At 52.5% G+C, this 22,492-nt stretch overlaps 1 protein-coding gene across 1 annotated transcript; it reads right to left on the bottom strand.

Annotated features, from left to right (window-relative positions):
- Window positions 1-19,152: 19,152 nt before the first annotated feature.
- On the bottom strand, window positions 19,153-22,194 carry Gpr142 (G protein-coupled receptor 142). The gene is made up of 3 exons (XM_075942141.1): window positions 22,115-22,194; window positions 21,200-21,361; window positions 19,153-20,012 (listed from the first exon to the last, which is right to left on the bottom strand). The coding sequence occupies exons 1-3, from the start codon at window positions 22,137-22,139 to the stop codon at window positions 19,153-19,155; spliced, it is 1,047 nt and encodes a 348-aa protein (XP_075798256.1). The 5' UTR covers window positions 22,140-22,194.
- Between the last annotated feature and the right edge of the window lie 298 nt (window positions 22,195-22,492).

The raw sequence follows: 22,492 nt of genomic DNA, 5'->3' as shown, positions 1-22,492 counted from the left end.
TCTCTGACTTCTGCTGCAAAGAATTCTCTGCTGTTGATGAAGTCCTATGATTAGGTCATGCCCACCCAAACAACCATCTTATTTAAAGATTTACTCAATTATTTTATGTGTATGAGTGTTTTGCCTATGGGTCTGTACGTGTGCTGTGTACGTTCCTGGTGCCCCAGGAGGTCAGAAGAGGGTGTCAGGTCCCCTGGAACTGGAGTTAAAAAGATGAGCTGCCATGTGTGTGCTAAGGTTCAAACCCAGGTCCTCTGGAAGAACAGCAAGAGCTCTTAATGGCTGAGCCACCGCTCCAGTCCCAGGACGATGTTCAGCGAAGCTAAAGTGACTTTTGTTTTCTGTCTGAAGAGCTGCTCACTTGGAGTGACAGATGGGCTTGGCCACAGCCTTTGCCATATACAGGGGCCATCTGGGAACAGAGAGGAAATGTCCCTTCCTCCTGCAAGCCCCTTTCAAAGCTTCATAGGGCTCCCTCAGGAAGAGGCTCAAGATGGAATAGAACACATTGACCCCAAAGAAACACTTCTGGCCCTGGCACTGGGGGTCTACTGGACACCCCTTCCTTCTTAGGCATGCCTGGACGCAGTGACTACAGGACTTGGCAGCTCCCTGGGCATTGACTGGCCTACTTTCCCTCTAGTCCAGAGTGGTAGCTGCCGATTTGTTCCCATAGATGGTTCAAAACTAGGAAGGATGGGAGAGCTGAAATGACCCTGCTTGTGAGGCTGCCCCACAACCATCTGAACATAGCCTCTTGCCAGGTTATTGGCTTCCAGGTTTCTTAAAGGCCCTTTATTGCAACCCCAGGGGTTTTCTAAGCAAGATTCTAGTTCCTCCCCCAGCCTGCTCGTGGTAGGGGCTAGGCCCTGCTCTCCCACTGGGCCTGCCCCCCTCTAGTCACAAGAGTGTGGGCACCTGTAGCAACAAGCTCTAGGGATGTTTTCTTAGCTGTGTGTGTGTAGTGGGGGGGGGGGAATGTCCCGGGGAGCCAGGCAGCAAAAGGACCCCTTTGTGTAGCCCCCTCCTTCAGGCCTGGAGCTACCTTCCAGCATACACCTTTCTCTCCTCCCTGGGAAGTTTTCGGTCTTGGGGAATTTCAACAAGATCCCTCTCTTTGCACCAAACACCTGATGCTTAGCTTCCCATGAGACACCTGTGTGTTCTCACGCCTCCCCTTTCTCCTGGGTGCCACGAAAAGCAGCAGGAGGGATGGCGAGATTCTCTGAAGGAACTAGGACCGCAGGTAGTTGAGGGCCCAGGCAGACCCTAAGGTTCCGCAGGATTTACATAGTGACTACGGAACCAGACTGGACAGGAGGCCCCAGCTGTGAGATGCGTGTGTCTGTGTGTGTCTTGCCTCTGCTGCATTCCGACACCAAAGGGAGCGGTATCCTACATGCTAGATGGCTTGTTACAGCCCTGGGTGTTTTTAAGGTGCTGTGTTAGGTGTTGAGAGTTATATGGGCAACCCATAGGCTCAGAGTCTCTTGGGAGCTGGCTCTAGGTGGGAATGGGAGGCTGGGAAATCCGGAAAGCAGGGCTGGCCGTTCTGAGCTACAGGATTCATCCGGGAGGCCTCAGAAGCCACTAGAAGACTTTATGCCATGACAGGGTCAGGATCGCTTCCAGATAGGTGACCGACCTCGGAGAAGAGACCACATGCTACCAAAATCCTGCTGATGTGGCAGAGGTCCACGGGCAAAGCTCTGCCCATGAACACCCATAAGCTGCTATCGATTCGTAATGGAAACAGCACGTGTCCTTTGCCAGTCTGACTCGGAACCGAGCAACTGGTTTGCCACTCGAGTCTGCTGCTATTGCATTTTGTCATCCTGTCTCCACTAAGCCTTCTGGCTTCTAGACAAACACCCACCCCCTGTCTTCCTGCAATTCTATCCTCTTGGCATCCTTAAACCTCAACATTGTCTCTTTCCTTCTCTGCCTGCCCAGCCACCTGGCATTTCCCGCCTTAGCCCCTGCTGAACTTTCCACAGAAGGGGAGAGAGGAGGGAGGCGGAATGATGTCACAAAGGCAGGCAATGGAGCGGGAGCTTCCACCCCAGAACCCCCTTGCTTTGAGCACTTGGTGACTGGGATCCTGTTTCATTTCTGTGGCTGGGATAAAGTACCCCGAGCACAGCAGCTTAGAGAAGAAAGGCTCCATCCCCACCCTGTACCCCACTCCAGGCTGACACTTCTAGGTCACATCCATCACTGAAGGGAAGACATGGTGGGAGCTGACGGTCACAGTGCACCACAGTGTCACAGTGCACCACGGCCACAGTGCACCACGGTGTCACAGTGCACCACGGCCACAGTGCACCACGGTGTCACAGTGCACCACGGCCACAGTGCACCACAGTCACAGTGCACCACGGTCACAGTGCACCACAGCCACAGTGCACCACGGTGTCACAGTGCACCACGGCCACAGTGCACCACGGCTACAGTGCACCACGGTGTCACAGTGCACCACGGTGTCACAGTGCACCACGGTGTCACAGTGCACCACGGTGTCACAGTGCACCACGGTGTCACAGTGCACCACGGCCACAGTGCACCACGGTGTCACAGTGCACCACGGCCACAGTGCACCAAGGCCACAGTGCACCACGGTGTCACAGTGCACCACAGTGTCACAGTGCACCACGGCCACAGTGCACCACGGTGTCACAGTGCACCACAGTGTCACAGTGCACCACGGCCACAGTGCACCACGGCCACAGTGCACCACAGTCACAGTGCACCACGGCCACAGTGCACCACGGCCACAGTGCACCACGGTGTCACAGTGCACCACGGCCACAGTGCACCACGGCCACAGTGCACCACAGCCACAGTGCACCACAGCCACAGTGCACCACAGCCACAGTGCACCACGGTGTCACAGTGCACCACGGCCACAGTGCACCACGGCCACAGTGCACCACGGTGTCACAGTGCACCACGGCCACAGTGCACCACGGTGTCACAGTGCACCACAGTGTCACAGTGCACCACGGCCACAGTGCACCACAGCCACAGTGCACCACGGTGTCACAGTGCACCACAGCCACAGTGCACCACGGTGTCACAGTGCACCACGGTGTCACAGTGCACCACGGTGTCACAGTGCACCACGGTGTCACAGTGCACCACGGTGTCACAGTGCACCACGGTGTCACAGTGCACCACAGCCACAGTGCACCACGGTGTAACAGTGCACCACAGTGTCACAGTGCACCACGGCCACAGTGCACCACAGCCACAGTGCACCACGGTGTCACAGTGCACCACAGCCACAGTGCACCACGGTGTCACAGTGCACCACGGTGTCACAGTGCACCACGGCCACAGTGCACCACGGTGTCACAGTGCACCACGGTGTCACAGTGCACCACGGTGTCACAGTGCACCACGGTGTCACAGTGCACCACAGTGTCACAGTGTACCACGGCCACAGTGCACCAAGGCCACAGTGCACCACGGTGTCACAGTGCACCACGGCCACAGTGCACCACGGCCACAGTGCACCACAGCCACAGTGCACCACAGCCACAGTGCACCACAGCCACAGTGCACCACGGTGTCACAGTGCACCATGGCCACAGTGCACCACGGCCACAGTGCACCACGGCCACAGTGCACCACAGCCACAGTGCACCACAGCCACAGTGCACCACAGCCACAGTGCACCACAGCCACAGTGCACCACGGTGTCACAGTGCACCATGGCCACAGTGCACCACGGCCACAGTGCACCACGGTGTCACAGTGCACCACGGTGTCACAGTGCACCACGGTGTCACAGTGCACCACGGTGTCACAGTGCACCACGGTGTCACAGTGCACCACGGCCACAGTGCACCACGGTGTCACAGTGCACCACGGTGTCACAGTGCACCACGGCCACAGTGCACCACGGTGTCACAGTGCACCACGGTGTCACAGTGCACCACGGTGTCACAGTGCACCACAGCCACAGTGCACCACAGCCACAGTGCACCACAGCCACAGTGCACCACGGTGTCACAGTGTACCACAGCCACAGTGCACCACGGCCACAGTGCACCACGGTGTCACAGTGCACCACGGTGTCACAGTGCACCACGGCCACAGTGCACCACGGCCACAGTGCACCACAGTGTCACAGTGCACCACGGCCACAGTGCACCACGGTGTCACAGTGCACCACGGCCACAGTGCACCACGGTCACAGTGCACCACGGTGTCACAGTGCACCACGGCCACAGTGCACCACGGTCACAGTGCACCACGGTCACAGTGCACCACGGCCACAGTTCACCAAGGTCACAGTGCACCACGGTGTCACAGTGCACCACAGTGTCACAGTGCACCACGGCCACAGTGCACCACAGTCACAGTGCACCATGGCCACAGTGAACCACGGTCACAGTGCACCACAGTCACAGTGCACCACAGTGTCACAGTGCACCACAGTGTCACAGTGCACCACGGTGTCACAGTGCACCACGGTGTCACAGTGCACCACGGTCACAGTGCACCACGGTCACAGTGCACCACGGCCACAGTGCACCACGGTCACAGTGCACCACGGTCACAGTGCACCACAGTGTCACAGTGCACCACAGTGTCACAGTGCACCACAGTGTCACAGTGCACCACGGCCACAGTGCACCACGGTGTCACAGTGCACCACAGTGTCACAGTGCACCACAGTGTCACAGTGCACCACGGCCACAGTGCACCACAGTGTCACAGTGCACCACGGTGTCACTGTGCACCACGGTATCACAGTGCACCACGGCCACAGTGCACCACGGCCACAGTGCACCACGGCCACAGTGCACCACAGTGTCACAGTGCACCACAGTCACAGTGCACCACAGTGTCACAGTGCACCACGGCCACAGTGCACCACAGTGTCACAGTGCACCACGGCCACAGTGCACCACGGTGTCACAGTGCACCACAGTGTCACAGTGCACCACAGTGTCACAGTGCACCACGGCCACAGTGCACCACAGTGTCACAGTGCACCACGGTGTCACTGTGCACCACGGTATCACAGTGCACCACGGCCACAGTGCACCACGGCCACAGTGCACCACGGCCACAGTGCACCACAGTATCACAGTGCACCACGGCCACAGTGCACCACGGTGTCACAGTGCACCACAGTGTCACAGTGCACCACGGTGTCACAGTGCACCACAGTGTCACAGTGCACCACAGTGTCACAGTGCACCACGGCCACAGTGCACCACGGCCACAGTGCACCCACAGTCAAGAGACAGAACGTAAAGACTGTTTGCGTTCAGTTCCATCTCTCTCTTTTCTTTTCTTTCTTTCTTTCTTTCTTTCTTTCTTTCTTTCTTTCTTTCTTTCTTTCTTTTTCTCATTTGTTTGTTTTTGTTTTTCCAGACAATGTTTCTCTGTGTAGTCCTGGTTGTCCTGGAACTCACTCTGTAGACCAGGCTGGCCTTGAACTCAGAGATCTACATGCCTGTCTCCCAAGTGCTGGAATCAAAGGTGTGTACTACCTTGCTTGGTTTCCTCCCCCTTTTTTTTCTTTTCTTTTAAACTTTTTATCCATTTTACATACCAACCACAGTTCTCTCTCCCTCCCCCGCACCCCTTCACCTTCCCAACCCCTGGCTTCCCCTTTTAATTCCATCCAGGGCCCAGTCTATGAGAAGATGGGATCCAAATTTGGGGTGGAATGGGATGTTCCCATTTCATTCAACCTAGCTGAGAAATTCCCTCACTGATGCACCCACAGGCTAGCCTAATATAGACAATCCCTCATTGAGACTCCCTTCCCAGGCGAGTCTAGATTCTGTTAGGTTGGCACTATCTCCACTTATCCCCCCATGCCCACACCCAGCTGTGTGCGCGCATGCACACACACACACACACACACACACACACACACACACACACACACATCCACCCCTTGCCTTGCCCTACACTTACCCAGAGTCTGCTGCTTGCTCACAGTGAATCCCCTCTATACTTTTAATTCGCTTCTGAAAAGCCCCTTACTGCTTTTCTGTTTACATGTAATTCTTCAGTTCTTTGAACTAGACATCAAAAAACCAAACCAAAACAAACACAACACAACAAAACAAAGCCTAAGAACAGCTGGTCTAGACAGAGATCACCTACAACAGCCTCACTGGGAGCCTTGGGCATACAAGCTTCCTGCTGGTTCAAGCCCTGTCCCGTTGTGACGGTCCACAAGGCTATGATGGGGTGGCCAGGCTCTACAGGTTGCCTAGACTCACTCAGGTGATGGACTGCATCCTGGGTGTCCTCAGGCTCTGGGAGTGGAGAAATTTCCCTCAGCTGGCCCCACAGTCCTTCTGCATGGCCTGGGGAAGGTGTTCAGCCAGCAGTAAGCAGAGCACAGCTTTGGAAAAATCAACAGCCTACACCTGTTGCTCACTAGGTATCTTTTCTCCTCCACCCAAGTCATGCTTAGGGGAACCGGGCAGGAAGGAGCCTGAAGTAGTGGGAGTCCTCCAGGCCGCCCACACTGCAACCACACAGGAAGTGGTTTCTGCTTTCTTAAAACTGCATTCACAGAACCAAGGCACCGCCTGCCTGGGTGCACCTGACCTGGGAGGGGAGCCCAGGGGAGCCGGCCTTAATCCTAGCTTCTCTTGCACTCTCAAGAATTCAGATGACAAAAGGTTGGGTTAGATTACTTGGGTCAGAGCCTGCTTCTGATTCCCAGATGCCAAAACTGGGCCTTGAGGAGGGGTGGTGGCCTAGGCCACAAGGCTATGGCAGGACAAGTCAGGTAACCCGCCCCTGAGGTCACCTGATACCCAGGCACCACCAGCTCCCTGTGGCTGGTGCCTACAGGGTAAGTCTCCTTACATCTGTAACCACAGATGAAATAAAGTCCCAGGAGTCCCAGGGGTCAGGAACAGAGACTATGGGGCATCGTGGAGTTCTATCCACCCGGTGTCTGAGGCTTAAATCCCTCTCTATTACTGGGGTCATTAAGATTGGTGACAAAATTAGATGACAAAAAGCAGAAAAAGGAGACTGAGTCCATGTGGCCACAGTGGGGAGATGCACAAAGGGTCAGTGACTCTTCCCCTGCAAGTCCACCTTCAGGGTCCCACAGGTGTAGTTTAGCTTTTTTTTAACTTTCTTTTTTTTTAATTTATTTATTATGTATACAATATTCTGTCTGCGTATATTCCTGCAGGCCAGAAGAGGGCACCAGACCTCATTACAGATGGTTGTGAGCCACCATGTGGTTGCTGGGAATCGAACTCAGGACCTTTGGAAGAGCTGGCAATGCTCTTAACCACTGAGCCATCTCTCCAGCCCCCTTAACTTTCTTTTATAATATAGTTCCACCATTAGATCATTTCCCCTTCCCTTTCTGCTCTCAGGCTCAGTTTTATGGAGAGCAAGAGGTGTCCTGGGTAAGGAGTCCCAGACATCATCATCTGAACTCTGTCTCTTCCACAAGTTATCAAGGCTGTGTGAAATCTCTTCCTGGGAGACACGTTCCTTCCAGTTTCTCAAGGAACCATGACCTTGATAATCACAGGGAGGGCCACAGGTAGCTCTTTAGAGCTACAGCTCTCAGCCTGTGGGTGGCGATCCCTTTGTGGGAGGAATGAACCTTTCACAGGGGTCACGTGTCAGATAGCCTACATATTAGATATTTACATTACGGTTCATAGCAGTAGCAAAATCACAGTTATATGAAGTAGCAATAAAAATAATCTTATGGTTGGGGGTCACCACAACATGATAAACTGTTTTAAAGAGTCGCAGCATTAGGTCTCAGTAGACTGTCTCTGCCAGAGCCCCAGGCCAGCATCTAGCAGGATGTGGCCTCTCCCAGTGCTTCAGTCAATTGGGTAGACAGGCCTATAGCAGGCTGCTTTGCTCTGCCTCTGCCAGAGGCCAGGTCCCTTGCCACTAAAGGGGTTCATACTCTTCAGTCTCACTGATTGGCCACAGAGTGAGTGACCAAGAGCATAGCTGTTTTAATCCCAGGGTCCCCATTCGGTTACCATTTATTTCTACCAGGTTCTCTTATTGGGATCATGAAAGTCAGCTGTTGATACCTTAGCCAGTGCTCTGGAGCAGGAGTAGGGGACAAGGCAGACGGGGACCTCACCTCCTGAATCCTGGAGATGGTTTAAAAGGGCTAACAAGCTCAGAAACAGGGCTCCTCCTGTGTGTGTGTGGGTGTGTGTGCGTGCGTGCACACGCAGCCAAACTCATCAATCTATCTTCTGTAATGTTACTAGGAGGATCTTTTTTCCATTCATATTTCTCTGTCTTTTGAGGGTCAGGGTCTCCTATTCATGTATCCCAGACTATTCTCAAACTTGTGATGTATCTGAAGATGACCTTGAACTTCTCACCCTCCTGCCTCCGCCTCCAAGTGCTGTGATTACAGCTGTACACCCGCACACCTGGTATTTCATGCCTTGCTGTGGATGGACCTCAACTTCTTAATGAGTGTTAAACAAGCACTCACCAGTTAAGCTACTTCCCACCACCAATGGTTTCTTTCTGGAACACAATCCTAAAACCTCCAGAAGCTGCCATGTTGGCCTTCAGTGCTGGCACCGGGCCACTCTTCCAAGTTGGTCTGCCACCATCACCTGAGCCACCCACTGGATCTGGCCGCACTGAAACGTTCAGCTTGTTATCTGACTCGGTTGACTTGACCTCTTCCCTCCCTTCTAAATTCCGGCTTGGGTGGCCCTAGCCTCTGTGCCTGGCACCCAACGGTTAGCTATTCAGAATCATAGATAGATAGACCTGGGACTTTGATCCCAGTCCTTCATTTCCTGATAACTAGCTATGTCATCTCTGTGTGTGTGTGTGTTGTGTGTGTGCGCATACACAGAAATGTGTGCACACGTGTGAATGACAATATGGGAGTCAAGAAATAGCTGTGAGTGTCATTTGTTCCACGTTTGTTAGTGGGTTGGCGAGCTGGCTCAGCAGGTAAAGGTGCTTGCCACACAGCCCCGATGATTTGAGTTTAGTGCTTGAGCTCTGGCAAGGACCGGAGGGAACTGACTCCGGGCAGTTGTCCTTGGAGCCCCACAGGTAAGCTGCGGCCTTTACACACCCTCCTGAAAACCAATGTTTGTATTTATTCCTATTGTCTATGTGGGGATGTAGGCGTGAGTGCTCATGTCACGGCATGCTTGTGGCGCTCAGGGGACGGCTTTGTGATGTCAGATCAGTCCTCTCATCTTAATGTGGGTTTCAGGAATCAATCTCATGACATCAGGGTTATGCTTTTACCAGCTGAGCCATCTCCCTGGCTCCCCTCACAATTTTTTTCTTTTTTCTTTCCTTCCTTCCCCCCCCCCCCTTTTTGTGGTTTTTCGAGACAGGGTTTCTTTGTAGCTTCGGAGCCTGTCCTGGAACTAGCTCTTGTAGACCAGGCTGGCCTCGAACTCACAGAGATCCGCCTGCCTATGCCTCCCGAGTGCTGGGATTAAAGGCATGTGCCACCACCGCCTGGCTTCTTTCTTCATTTTATTCTTTCTTTCCTCCTCCTCTTCCTCCTTCTCCTTTTTGAGGTAACTTCTCTCCCTGGCCTGGTACTCCTCCAATTAGGCTAGTCTGACTGGCCATGAAGTCCCAGGAATCTGCTTATTTCTGCTTCCTCCGCCCTGGGATTACAAGTATAAGCCACCACACCCAGATGTCTCTAACATGGGTTCTGGGGACCACACTCAGGGCCTTGTGCTTGACAGACAAGCTCCTTGTTAACTGAGCCGTCTCCCCAGGCTCCTTTCTATTCTGTTTCACTGAAGTTCTTAATGGGTAGCCCTGGCTAGATTGGAATTTGTTATATAGACCAGACTGGCCACAAGGGCTGGGATTACAGGCATGTGCCCACCACACTGCCTGCCACTAACTAGAAAAGTAATGTTCCCTCACCAGGAAAGTCCGTATAGACTCGATCCAGGATGGGTCTGCCTGGATTGATGGCGGGTGATTCCCGGATCACTCCTGGATGGGCACACCCTGGTGAATTGAATCTCTGCCTCCTAAAGGTACAGGTGCCCTGGGCCAGTGTCGCCAGGTCAGGGGAAAGCACTCCAGAGCGGCAGGAGGTTGTCTGGATCTGGCTGATCTGTTCTTTCACTTGGAAAGAAACCATGGCAAGATCAGCCAATGGGACCAAGCCCTTTATCCTGGTCCCTGAGGCCAAGATGTACATCATGTGTGGGTTCTGGGGAAGGGTGCAGACAGTTCTAGGAAATAAACCACCTTCCTTGTGAAATGAACATCCAGCTATCTCTCCACCTGGAGCCCCTGGGTGAGCTCAGGTGGTTCATCAGTCTCCACGCTGTCAACGGGCCCACCTGGTAGTTATGTCACCTAGGGGAGGGACACTGGAGTGCCCTCACTGAAGGACACAGAGCTTCCTTCCCTGTCCTTGTTGGCTACCTAGAGCTGGCGACCTCCCCAAAGTGAAAGCGTAGCTCTGCGAGTGTGGGCGCCCAGACCAGAAGGGGTTCTCAAGGCAGATGCTCTCTGCCACCCCAGTTCCTAGGCTGGCATCCCATCTGCCTGTCCCAGCTGCAGGAGCTCCCATAACCGGTCTAGACTGGTCACATGCACCCTGGCACACTTTGTTCCCAGTCCTCTTTCCCACAATCCTTCCACGTCCCTGAGGAACTGGGTTCTTTGGGTAAAAAACAAATACCTCCCTCATGAGGCCTTTAGGTTCTGAGATCACAACCTATGCGTGAAGCCAGCTCAGGACCCGCTAGCCTTCCCTGCACGGGTCCACCCAGCCTGCTCCCACCCTCTGGGAGGCGGGACAAGTCAGGACATCCTGGTTGGCATTTCAGTGACACTCACCCTCCCTGACCTGCTAAATATATATCAAGGAGGAATCTGGGAAAGAGCCACCACAGACAGGGTTAACTCTTCCACTGCCCTGCAGTCATGCCAGCAGCTGGGCAGGCTGGAAGGGCCCCAAGGTTACTCTCAGAGAGATCCCCAAACCAGCTGGGGAGATGGGGGTCCAGGCTCCTCACACCAGGGCAGAATGGGGTCTTTGAGTTTGCAGAGTAGGCCTGACCTGTAGGAGGAAGACAAACTATGCCTCACTGCCCTCTCTGAATGCAAAAGGTGAGAGGGAAGGACTTGGAAAAATAAAAGCAGATGGAAGGTCCACTGCTCAGAGATCCCAAATGGCTTCCTCTAGAAAGAGCTGCGCAGCCACAGATCTCCTTTCAAGAGGTGGCAGGCAGACCATGGCCCATCTCCTCTCCAGCAGGGTGTCCCAATATGCTCTCCTTAGCTGTGCTAACACCACGACCAAAAGCCACTTGGGTTTATGTGGCTGACTCTTCCACATCAGGGTCCATCGCTGAGGGAAGCCACGGCAGGAACCTGGAGGCAGGAACTGAAGCAGAAGCCTTGGAGGAACACTGCTGACTGGCTTGTTCTCTGTGGCCTGTTCACTCTGCTTTCTTATACAACCCAGCACCACCTGCCTAGGGGTGGCACCGCCACAAAGGGCTGGGCCCTCCCACATCAATCATTCATCAGGAAAATCCCTCACAGACGGTTTGCCCCCAGGCCAATCCAATGAAAGAGTTTTCAGTTGAGGTTCCCTCTTCCCAGGTGACCCTAGCTTGTATTAAGCTGATGAAAAACTATAAAAAGGTTGGTTTTTTTTTAATCTCCTATTTATTTATTGTTGTTTTGTGACAGTCTCTTGAATCTCAGGCTAACCTTGAACTTGCTACGTAGCCAAGGCTAGCCTGGACTCCTGATCCTCCATTACCTACCAAATGCTGGGATTGCAGATAAGCGCTCCACCTGTCTTTTGGGTTTGTTGTTGTTGTTTTGTTTCTGTTTGTTTGTTTTGTTTTTTTGGCAGGATTTATCTGTGCAGCCCTAGCTGTCCTGGGACTTTGTAGACCAGGCTGGCCTTGAACTCACAGAAATCCACCTGCTTCTGCCTCTCAAGTACGGGAATTTTTTTAAAGATTTATTTATTTATTTTATGTGTATGAGTGTTTAATCTGCATGCATGCCTTTAAGCCAGAAGAGGGCATCAGATCCCTATAGATGGTTGTGAGCCACCACGTGGTTGCTGGGAATTTAACTCAGGACCTCTGGAAGAGCAGCCAGTGCTCTTAACTGCTGATCCATTTTGTCAGCCACCAAGTACTGGAATATTTTTTAAAAGATTTATTTATTGGGGTGCTGGAGAGATGGCTCAGTGGTTAAGAGCATTGCCTGCTCTTCCAAAGGTCCTGAGTTCAATTCCCGGCAACCACATGGTGGCTCACAACCATCTGTAATGAGGTCTGGTGCCCTCTTCTGGCCTGCAGACATACACACAGACAGAATATTGTATACATAATAAATAAATAAATATTAAAAAAAAAGATTTATTTATTTATGTGTATTCTATTTTTATGTAGGCCTGCATGACAGAAGAGGGCATCAGATCCCATTATAGATGGTTGTGAGCTGCCATGTGGGTGCTGGGAATTGAACTCAGGACCTCTGAAAGAGCATCCAGTACTCTTAACCTCTGAGCCATCTCTCTAGCCCTGTTGATTTTTAATTCAGGGCTGGGGATCAAACCCAGGGCTTCTTCCATACTAGGCAAACACTCTACCGACTAAGCTAAATCTCCAATTCTCTCTATGTATCTTTATGTTTATGTATCTATCTACCTACCTACCTACGTATTATCTGAGGCAGGGCCTTTGTATATAGCTGAGCTGGCTTCAAACTCACACACTTCTTAAATTCATGATTCTCTTGCCTCTGCCCCCCGCCCTCAATCCCAAGATTATAGGCATGCACCACCCTGTCCAGCCTTCTGGGTTCTTTGAATAGAAACTGGGGACTCTGGGGGCAGCTGGAGAAGGGTACTGGATGGGCCACCTGTTCTTTTGCTTGAGTCTGCTTGCAGTACTTGGCCACACTCCATGAGCTCAGCAGCCCACAGCAGCTTATGAAGTTGGCAGGGTGGGTAAGAGACTCCTTCCTGCTTTGGGGCAAGAGGAAGGGTCCCAGCAGAGACTCTGTGGCAAATCTCTAGGGACAACAGTGGTGGCTGGGGGAGGCAGTGAGCCCAGTCCTTTCATGGCTCTGCTCAAAACTCCCCAAGTCTCATCTTCCTTCCAGGCTCACTCTCCCTTGGAGGGCAAGAAGCCCAAGTCGGGTAGAGGTAAGGGTCCTGGTGGAGATGGTTTGGAGTGGAGCGAGTGAGACCCCAGAGACATGGACTGGACTCCCCATGGTGGAAAGGGAAACTGGCGTTGCTGAAGTCAGCAAGAGGGCCTGGACCCTGCTAGCAAAGCGGTAGTGAAAGGGAACATTCTTCATACAGCCATGGTCTGGAAACCACCAGAGAGCCGTGTGTGAGAAAAGTTCAGAGACCCTCGGCTGGCCAACCTTGGTGTGGTAGAGGGACGTGACTTCAGGGTGAACGCGAAGACAGGGGCACAGCTGAACTCTCCCACCCACTAAGTCCCTGCTGGCTGTGGGCCCTGCAGCTGTCACTTGGGTTTTCCTATAAAAGCCAGTTAGTTCAAAGGGCCTCCGGCTAGTGAGCCAGATGGGTCAACCAGACAGTCCTGCAGCGCCCCCTGCTGGAGGAGATAGCAGGGCGTTTCCCTCCCGGAGGTCACTGGACAAACCGTGATTAAGAGACCCGTGCTAAAGACTGCGTCACGGACTTTTCAGAAAAGCAGGCCGGACAGCCAAGGGACTCGGTTCAGAAATTAGGACTGGGAATATAGTTCAGCGGCAGTGTGCCTATCATACACGAGGCTCTGGACCTGAGCTTCAGTGGGAGTCGGGTGTGTGGGGGTACTTGAGGGTGAACGAGTCCATGAAAATCAACTTGGGGTTGGTCCAAAGGTCATTCTCAGCTACGCAAAGGATTCCGGGCTAGACTAAGCTACATGAACCTCTGTCTCAAGGACAAAGGGACTTCAGAGCTGTGGGAAAATTCACTTCTGTTGTTCGAGCCCCAGACTGTCCGACATTGTGAAGTCAGCCTTAAGAAATGAATGCGATGGGTCCAGAAAATCGTTCTCCAGCCAACTTCCTATCAAACCAGCGAACCCGGCACGACTTGGGAGGAGCTGGGAGTGGAGCTGGGAGTGGTGGCCCACACTTTTAGTACCAGTACTTAGGAGGCACAGACAGACAGATCCCTGAATTCCCTGCCAGCCTGGTCTCCAGATTGAGTTCCAGGACAGCAAGGGCTACGCAGAGAAACCCTGTTTCGAAACATGACACCTAAAAAAAAAAAAAAACTTGGGAAGAAATGGAGTCCCTTGACAAGTGCAAGTGACCGTCCCCCAATGTTAATGAAGCTACCTGATAACAGGACTGACTAACACATGGTCACTAGGAAACCAGGACCCCAAGGAAGGACTTCAGGACTCCAAAGTGAATTCCCATCAGTCAAGATGTTTCAGCAGGTGAGTGGGTGGGGGGAGGGTGGGGGGGAGGGAGGGAGGGAGAAGGGAAGGACAAACAAACAGGGAGGGGACTTCTCTTCTAAAAACTACTGGAGAGTTTAATCAATAAGAAAATTCTGAAAGGAAGGTATGGTGTCTCACACGATGACCTCAGCACCTAAGCAACTGTGGCAGGAGAATCGCTCTAAGTTCAGGTCATCCTGGGCTACACAGTAAGGTCTGATTTCAATAACTACCCCCCCCCCCCAAATCCTTAAACTGTGGGAGCCAGCCATGATAAGCTAAATATAGGCAGGTCACCCAAAGGAAGTTTTTACTTCCAACCATTTTCACCTGCCAAAGTAGAACTCTGGCCATCGATAAATTTAAATGGAGGCCTGAGTCGCAGTAGTTTACCCTGAAGCAATACCTGGTTGCAGAAAGGAACACAAACTGAGATAACCCAGGCACCACCCAAGAACAGACCAGCCAAAGGAAATGCCTAACATTCCAACCACTGTAGATTGAACCACCTGCCAACACACACTCACCAGGACACCCCAGATAAATGTCAGCCAATCAGGGGTCCTAAACCTCGGAAACCCCTCACCCCCACCTTTACTACTATAAAAATCCAATTCTAACTGAGGTTGGGGCTCTCAGTTTATTCCATTACGTTGGACATGCGGAGAGGCCAAGTTGGCAAACTTGCATAAAATAAAGAAAGGCTCTTTGTGGGACTCGCTCTGGTCTCCTTGTTGGCTTTTGGGGGACTTCGCGGATTTGGGCATAACAAAACAAAAGTGCACAAAGAAACAGGAACAGATCATTTTAGGAGTTTAATTTGGTTGTTTGTTTTTGTTGTGTAACCCGGGCTGGCCTCAAACTCCTTATGTATGATCCTCCTGCCTCTGTCTCTCAAGCAATGAGATTCCAGTTGTGTGTCAACACGCCCAGCCAAGAACAGATGTGTGGTAGTACTTGTCATTTGCGTTTCAATGATACATTTAACATGATCTTTGATTGAGTTTAAAATTTTATTTATTTATTTATTTATTTATTTATTTATTTATTATTGAGACAGGGTCTCACGTAGGGCAGCACAGCCTCAAACTCCCTCTGAAGCTGAGGATGACCTTGAACTCACGCCGCTCCAGTCCTCACTCTTGTCTACCTATCTACAAAAAAAGTTGTGAGCCAAGGCATAGCCTCCCTATTTTGAAAAATCTTATTTTAAATCTTTTGTGTGTAAGTGTGTGTGGTGTGTAATCGTGTGTCTTCACGTGCATGTGTGTAGATGCACTGTGTGTGCGTGCACATGAGGCTAGAGGAAGAGATTGGGTGCCCCCCTCAGTCCCTCTCTACCTTATATTTTGGACCTAGAGTTCAGCGGTTCAGCTTGTCTAGCTAGCCAGCTCGCCCTGGGAGTTCCTGTTTCCGTCTCCTTTGTGGTCAGATCACAGATGGCTGCCAGGCCTGCCTGCCTCTCACCCGGGTGCTGGGATCCAGACTCCAGTCCTCACTTATGTGTGCCAAGCATTTCACCCACTGAGTCATCTTCTCGGCCTCACTTTTTTTTTACTTGTTTTTTAGACAGGGTCTGGACATGGTACCCAGTGGGTCTCCACTTCCTAGACTCAGAGAATCCTCCTGCTTCAGCCTCCTAATAAGCTGAGCTCATGTGTGTGTCCCATGGCACCCAGTGTCTAATGTGTTTTATTAGGGAAACATGATCCTAGGTCCCTAGAGTGTCAAACCCAATACTATAGAATTAGCAACAGAGCAAAGAATTCCTGAGATGTCCTTCCTGTGCATCTCAGAAGACCTGGCTTGTACCTGGTGGACCAGGAGCTTGCTGGTTTGTGGACTAACCTGGCCCCTCCTCTTCAGTACTGGACAGAGTGCATCATGTCCTCCTGGGCTCAAGCCTGAGGACCCTATCTCTTTGAAAGGCGAAACTCCACCTACTTCTCCCTTCTTCCTCTTCCCTTTCTCTCTTTGCACCTCTCCTCTCTTCCCCCCTTCCCCCACTCCCTTATCTTAATAAAGCTCTCCACTTAAGCTCTGTCTGTGTGGTGTTATTTGTCTCTCATCAGCCATGAGCTCTTACCCACCGTGGTTTGGACTTGCCTGCCAACAAAGGTCCCTGTCTCACAGAACTTTTACAGTTTGGGTCTTAGCATTACTCTGAAACAACTTTGGGGCTTCGGACATGGCAGATAGCTACCCCATGCTTCTCGCTCTTTACGCTAAATGATTATGGTACTTCGGTGTTTGAAAACAAAGGTGGTAGCCAGTCTGTGAGTACAAATGGAGTCATCTTTGCATTTCTGGTGGCTCAATGTTCCCCCCTGTGCTGATCTCTACCTGCCTCAACAGTACCTCGGGCCATTTGGGCAGGGACGACGATGGGTTTCTGGATTTCCTAGTGCTCAGGGACAGGTGAGAGCATTTGCTTTCCCTGGTCTCCCTGGTGGATGGCAGCATCTGGCATTTGGAAGAAGCCTCCTGTAGCTGGCCCAGCCCCCTGGTGTGGTCGTCATTGCTGTCTATGAAGACAATTGCTAGTTCTTGATCCTGGTGCTCCTTTGTAGGGTTTCAAAGGTTTCCCACAGGGGAGGAAGAAAACCTGTGTTCCCCTGGCTCAATATTAAAGGCAACTATTGCTTTCTCCTCAGAGACTCCATGTAGGGGGTGGACTGGTCTGAGCTGAGACAGACGCCACCCATTCCTCTTGGGATTCCCTCTTCCCTGGTTACCTGGTTACCTCCTGCACTTGCACCCCCTCTACTAGACTAGAGCCCCATGCATTCACCCCGCTCCGCGCAATCCGTGTATGCACAGTGGAGTCTCTGATACTCAGTGCCCACTGTAGTAATGGACATCCACCCCAGGCAGTTCCCAGATTCCTAGCCTTTTCTCTTGTCTTAGAACACACATGAATCTGCTCTCACAGGGTGGAGCCAGAAGCACCCCACCCCACCCCCAAAGGGCTTAGAGTGGCAGCCTAGCAAACACTAGAACACCAAAGCTACATCCCGAATAGGAATCGGGGCCAGAGAGATGGCTCAGAGGTTAAGAGATTTGGCCGCTCTTCTAGAGAGGTCCTGAGTTCAATTCATAGTAACCACATGGTGGCTCACAACCATCTATAATGAGATCTGGTGCCCTCTTCTGGCCTGCAGGCACATATGGAGGAAGAACACTGTATACATAATAAATGAATAAATCTTAAAAAAAAAAAAACACAAAAGGCTGGAAATCATCTCTCAGTTCAAGATGTGCTGACACTACATGTTAGTGACACACTTGGAAACATTTTGCTTTTTCAGAGCTTAAAGGAATTGAGCACCGTGGCTGAGGGATAAGGATGACAACTCCGGTTGTCCTCTTTCCGGAGGTGGCTGAAGGCTCCTACTCTCCTGACAAGCGAGAGAGGAAGAGAGGAAAGCTGGGCATTTATTCTGCACCAACTGTGTGCCTGGCCTCGATCAGCTCTTTAGCCTGCATCGACCAGGCTGTGGCAACGAGAATAGGTGGGGCTCAGCCCAGAGCTCCTATTTAGGAGAGAGGTCAACTCAGCCTGACTGGGAAGCTGGAAAGGGCCCCAGCTGGCCGCTAATGTGTTTACCCACGGCCCACAGCAGGTGGGCGGTCCATCTGCTGAGTTCTTCCTGCTGAGCCCCAGGAGGGGGAGGGGAGGCAGTGCCAACAAGAGGGGCCTAGCAGGGGTCAGGGAGCCTGGAAGACTCCAGTCCTATCAACTCAACCGCTCTGCCTCCCTTCCTGTGCTGGAGAGAAACCCTCCAAGGCTCTGGGGTTGAAGTTACCAGTACATACATGCGCGCGTGCGCGCGCACACACACACACACACACACACACACACACACACATCAGTTTCAGTTTCTATTGCCGTAGACTGACGACGGTAAAGCAAGACCCATAGACCCATTATGGTGCTGGTGCACAGAGGAATTCAGAATCAAATTAGGGGTTCTTCTCCCTGACTGGGTTAGACTTGGGGACAACCAATATGTGTTAAGACACTGGGGACCTCTATTCCTTATCTAGGCACCTCCATTGCTCAGCCAAAAACATTGGCTCCCTCAGCCCAGGAGAGGACTTGAGTCTCTACAGATAGCCTTCTGTTCAGACTTTAGTTTTGCCACTGGAGGCCAAAGAGGCCACCAGTTGAGGAAGCGGGAGGCAGGCCAGGTTCACACGAATCTGTCTATCCATCCATCATTCCATCCGTCCATTCGGCTCACATTAGCATTTGCCCTGAATGTTCCAGGTGAATGACCCCTTCCAAAGGGTTACCCCAGCAGCTGTTCTGATGTATGGGCCTGCAGAGGCCTGTCCTCCCAGAAAATGGGTATTGGGATGATGCTCACCTGTAGGGTGGCTATTTTTTTCTTCTTTCTACCTGGAGTCACTCAAAGAGGAGTCTTTTTCTCTTCCCCGAGACAGCAAAGTTGGTCAAGTTTTGGTGGATACAGTTGCAAAGCTCTCACTGGCAATGGGCCCACATGTCTTTCATCCCAGCGCACAGGAGGCAGAGGTAGATGATCTCTGAGTTGGAGGCCAGCCTGGCTGGCCTACAGGGCGAGTTTCAGGATAGTCAGGTCTACACAGGGAAACCCTTCTCAAAAAAATCAAAACAAAACAGTTGCAAAGGTCTCTTTGTAGGTGGCCCTGCGACCCCTGGGATATCTAGCCTGGTTCCCTTTCTCTACATCTCTGCCCCTACAGTCTTCAACACAAGTTCCACCTCCGTGCCCTTTGGCTGTGACTTCACGGTGCATGACATGTGGGCATCGTGGATGACCTGTCGGACTGTGGCTCTGAAAGTCTTGCTGATGAAGCAATAGAGGCCAAAGTTGACAACCGTGTTGAGCATGGCCACCATGTTGGCTATGTCCGAGACCAGGTGGACCCTCCAGTCCCGGTGAACGGGGGCCACATACAGGTGGTAAAGCATGACACAGATGCGTGGTGCCCAAAGGAGAGCAAAGAGGGAGGTGACACCCAGGAGGATGGCCGTGCTCTTGCTCACCCAGGGCCGCAGCCCTCGCTGGCTCCTCTTCCGTAGCCGGAGGATAATGGCTGAATTGGTGACCAGGAAAACATTGCAAGGGATGAAGTAGACAATGAGACAGTGAGCCCACTTGAGGACTTTGTCCATCGTGCTGGGGGGGTCTGCGTCCCTCCACACATCCAGCCACCAGTAGAACGGGATGCCTGTCAGCAGGGCAACGCCAAGGACAGCGGCAATGGCGCGGTGGGTCTTGCCTGGGGACGCGGTGGCCCGATGGCGCAGGGGGCGGCACACTGCATTGTAACGGTCCACTGTGAGCAAGACTGCAATCCAGACTGAGGCGTGATTGGCAGCAAACTCCAGGATGTTTGCCGTGCGCACCACAGCCTGGGGCACCTGGCGGGCCAGCACAGCTCCCTGCAGAAGGAAGCCCACGAAGACGATGACCACTTGCGTGACAATATCCGAAGCTGTGAGCGCCAGGAGATAGTGGTAGGAGGGCTTCCTGGTCCTGGCGGCGAGACGGGCCAGGGCCACTGTAGTCAGGAGGTTGACTGATGGAGACCCAGGTTGTGGAGGGGAGAAGCCAGAAGAGTTAGAAGGGCTGTTAGCAGTGGGCTTTTCAAGATGTTTGCAAGGTCCCTCCCACCCGCCACTATGAGGGGCTCTGTTTCTTGTTTCCTTCTTTTACCTCTTGCAGTACTGGGAGCTGAACTCAGGGCTAGGCAAGAGCTTTGCTACCAAAGCACATCCTTAGTCCATTTGTCTTTTTTAACTTTGTTTTTTGAGACAGGGTCTCTCTAAGTTGCTCGGGCTGGCCTGGAAATCATGTAGTAGCCTGGTAGGGCCTGCACTTTCTGCTTCTGCCTTCCCAGATCTAGTTGGCTCAAACTTCCTATAGATTGAAGGATGACCTTGAACCTCTGATCCTCCCGTGCATCTCCCTTGCACTGAGATTACAATTGTGCACCACTATGTCCAATTTATGTGGTGCTGGGATTGAACCCAGGGCTTTGTGCACACTAGACAAATATTCAACCAATCAAGCCACCAAAGCCCTCCGGCTGGTTGGAAGTATAGTTTGACTGACAGATTACTTGCCTCGCATGCCACAGGGCCTGGGCTCTGTCCCCAGTGACTACAGGACCAAGTCAGATGAAAACAAAGCTTAGTCTGCCAAGCTGGGTCATCTGGTCAGGCTTGTCCCACCATACCCCAGGCCATGGACCACCTGACCCATCATACCCAAGACCATGGACCACCTGACCCATCATACCCCAGACCGTGGACCACCTGACCCATCATACCCTGGGGCCATGGACCACCTGACCCATCATACCCAAGACCATGGACCACCTGACCCATCATACCCCAGACCGTGGACCACCTGACCCATCATACCCTGGGGCCATGGACCACCTTGGTAACAAATGGACTCATCGAGGAGGGCATCCACATCCTGGTATTCTAGCCCACGTCTTTCTCAGGAGTTCTATGTCCTTCAGAGCAGAGGTGTCGTGGGAGCCAGGTATAAGTTACTAGATTTAGGGAGTACCCCCTGAACAAGGCTAATGGCCTTTCCTTCATCAGTGTTCTGCCTTCTTCCCTGGCTCCACTCTGCACATAGGTCACAGAAGGGTTGCGACAATGTTGCACGATCCTCTGTGATTTAGCCATCTTGAGAGAATCTGGACCCTGTTCTGACTCAACCTGAGGTCCCACACCCTGGCTCCCCACTCACCAGGCAGTCCCAGGCTTAGTAGGACGCTGTAATAGATGACAGGGATGATACCAGCTACACATGGCGACCTCTCTGGGATCTCTGGCCAGTGGCCATCCACATCATCGTATATTGGGTCACTCCCATTGAGTGTAGGCAGCAGGGTCACGCGTGGCTGCGCAGCTAGGAAGGATGGAAAGGCAGAGTGACAGCAGTTAGGGTTTTGGTTTTTTTTTGTTTTTCCCAATTGGGCTTGATTGACAGCAGCCCCTGCCTAGCGCCAAGGCCCTTCTATTCAGTACTGTTCCGTGTAGAGCTCTGGGAGAGTTTCAGCCAAATGCAATTCCCCGTGGGACTCCGGCCCCCTCCTCTCTGCTGCTCTCTTATCATTCCCTCCCCTGCATCATAACCCCTGCCACTATGGAAACCAGCTGCACTGCGGTAGTTGTGAACACACTGGAATGGGACTGGAAAGGCTGCATCTTTAGTAAGGATGCCGGTGACTCTGACCGGTGACTCTGACCAGTGGCGGCTGCCAGTAGCTGCTCGGTTCCCTTCCACACCCAGCTCCTCTCAGGAAAGACCAGAGGATCCCTTCCTTCCTCAGCCACCAGTGTTCAAATGACTCAGATTATCCCATGGGGAAACTGAGTCCCAGAGTAAGGTGGCCCCGTTGTCTAGGACCTAATACGGAATGAGGATCCCTACCCACATCTGCTTTGACCCTAGTCATAAATGCGCTTTAAATTGTTTTAGAATTTAACTTGCAGCCTTTTCTTTCCTGCTGAAGATGAGTGGAGGAGCTCCCCCCCACTTCCACCTCCCACCTCCCCCCCAACCATCTCACTATCAGCAACATCACCCGCCCCACCCCACCTCATGACACACACTTGCCCTTTATCTTACTGCCCCTCTCCCCATTTGAAAATATTTTACCTGTCTCTGGTCCCGCAAGCCCCATAGCGTCGAGTCCCGGCCCCCTGGTCCCCAGCAGCTTTTCCTTGCGGTGCTCACACCTCTTTGTGCATTACCTGCCGTGACTCTGGCTCTCTGAGGGAGGGTTATTTGCCCCACGCTTCTCCCCGGTAGCTCTGAGTCTGTTGGTACAGAGAGTGGGAGAGTGGGGGTGGGGAAGGAAGGGCGGGGGCCCAGCCATTGAGTCTCCAGGGGACCCAGGAGGGACAAAACAGCTTCTTCTAAGGTACAAACTGACAGGGAAAGCCTGTTGGGTAGGGGCTTCAGGACAAAAAGGCTGTGGGTCAGGATTTGCTTAAAAGGATATTTCTGTACTTGGGGGTTAAGGAAAGAGGGGCG

This window comes from Microtus pennsylvanicus, chromosome 11, assembly GCF_037038515.1.
Source record: "Microtus pennsylvanicus isolate mMicPen1 chromosome 11, mMicPen1.hap1, whole genome shotgun sequence".
Classification (NCBI taxonomy): Eukaryota; Metazoa; Chordata; class Mammalia; order Rodentia; family Cricetidae; genus Microtus; species Microtus pennsylvanicus.
Note: the sequence above shows the minus strand (reverse complement) of the source record. Positions and strands in the feature narration are given on the sequence as shown.

Excerpts from the sequence above, each read along its gene's own strand:
- Gpr142 (XM_075942141.1), bottom strand. The coding sequence starts at position 22,139 with ATGGGGCTTGCGGGACCAGAGACAG. Across the intron at positions 21,362-22,114 it reads GCTTGCGGGACCAGAGACAG|CTGCGCAGCCACGCGTGACC; the intron begins GTAAAATATTTT and ends CATCCTTCCTAG. Across the intron at positions 20,013-21,199 it reads ACTAAGCCTGGGACTGCCTG|TCAACCTCCTGACTACAGTG; the intron begins GTGAGTGGGGAG and ends GGTCTCCATCAG.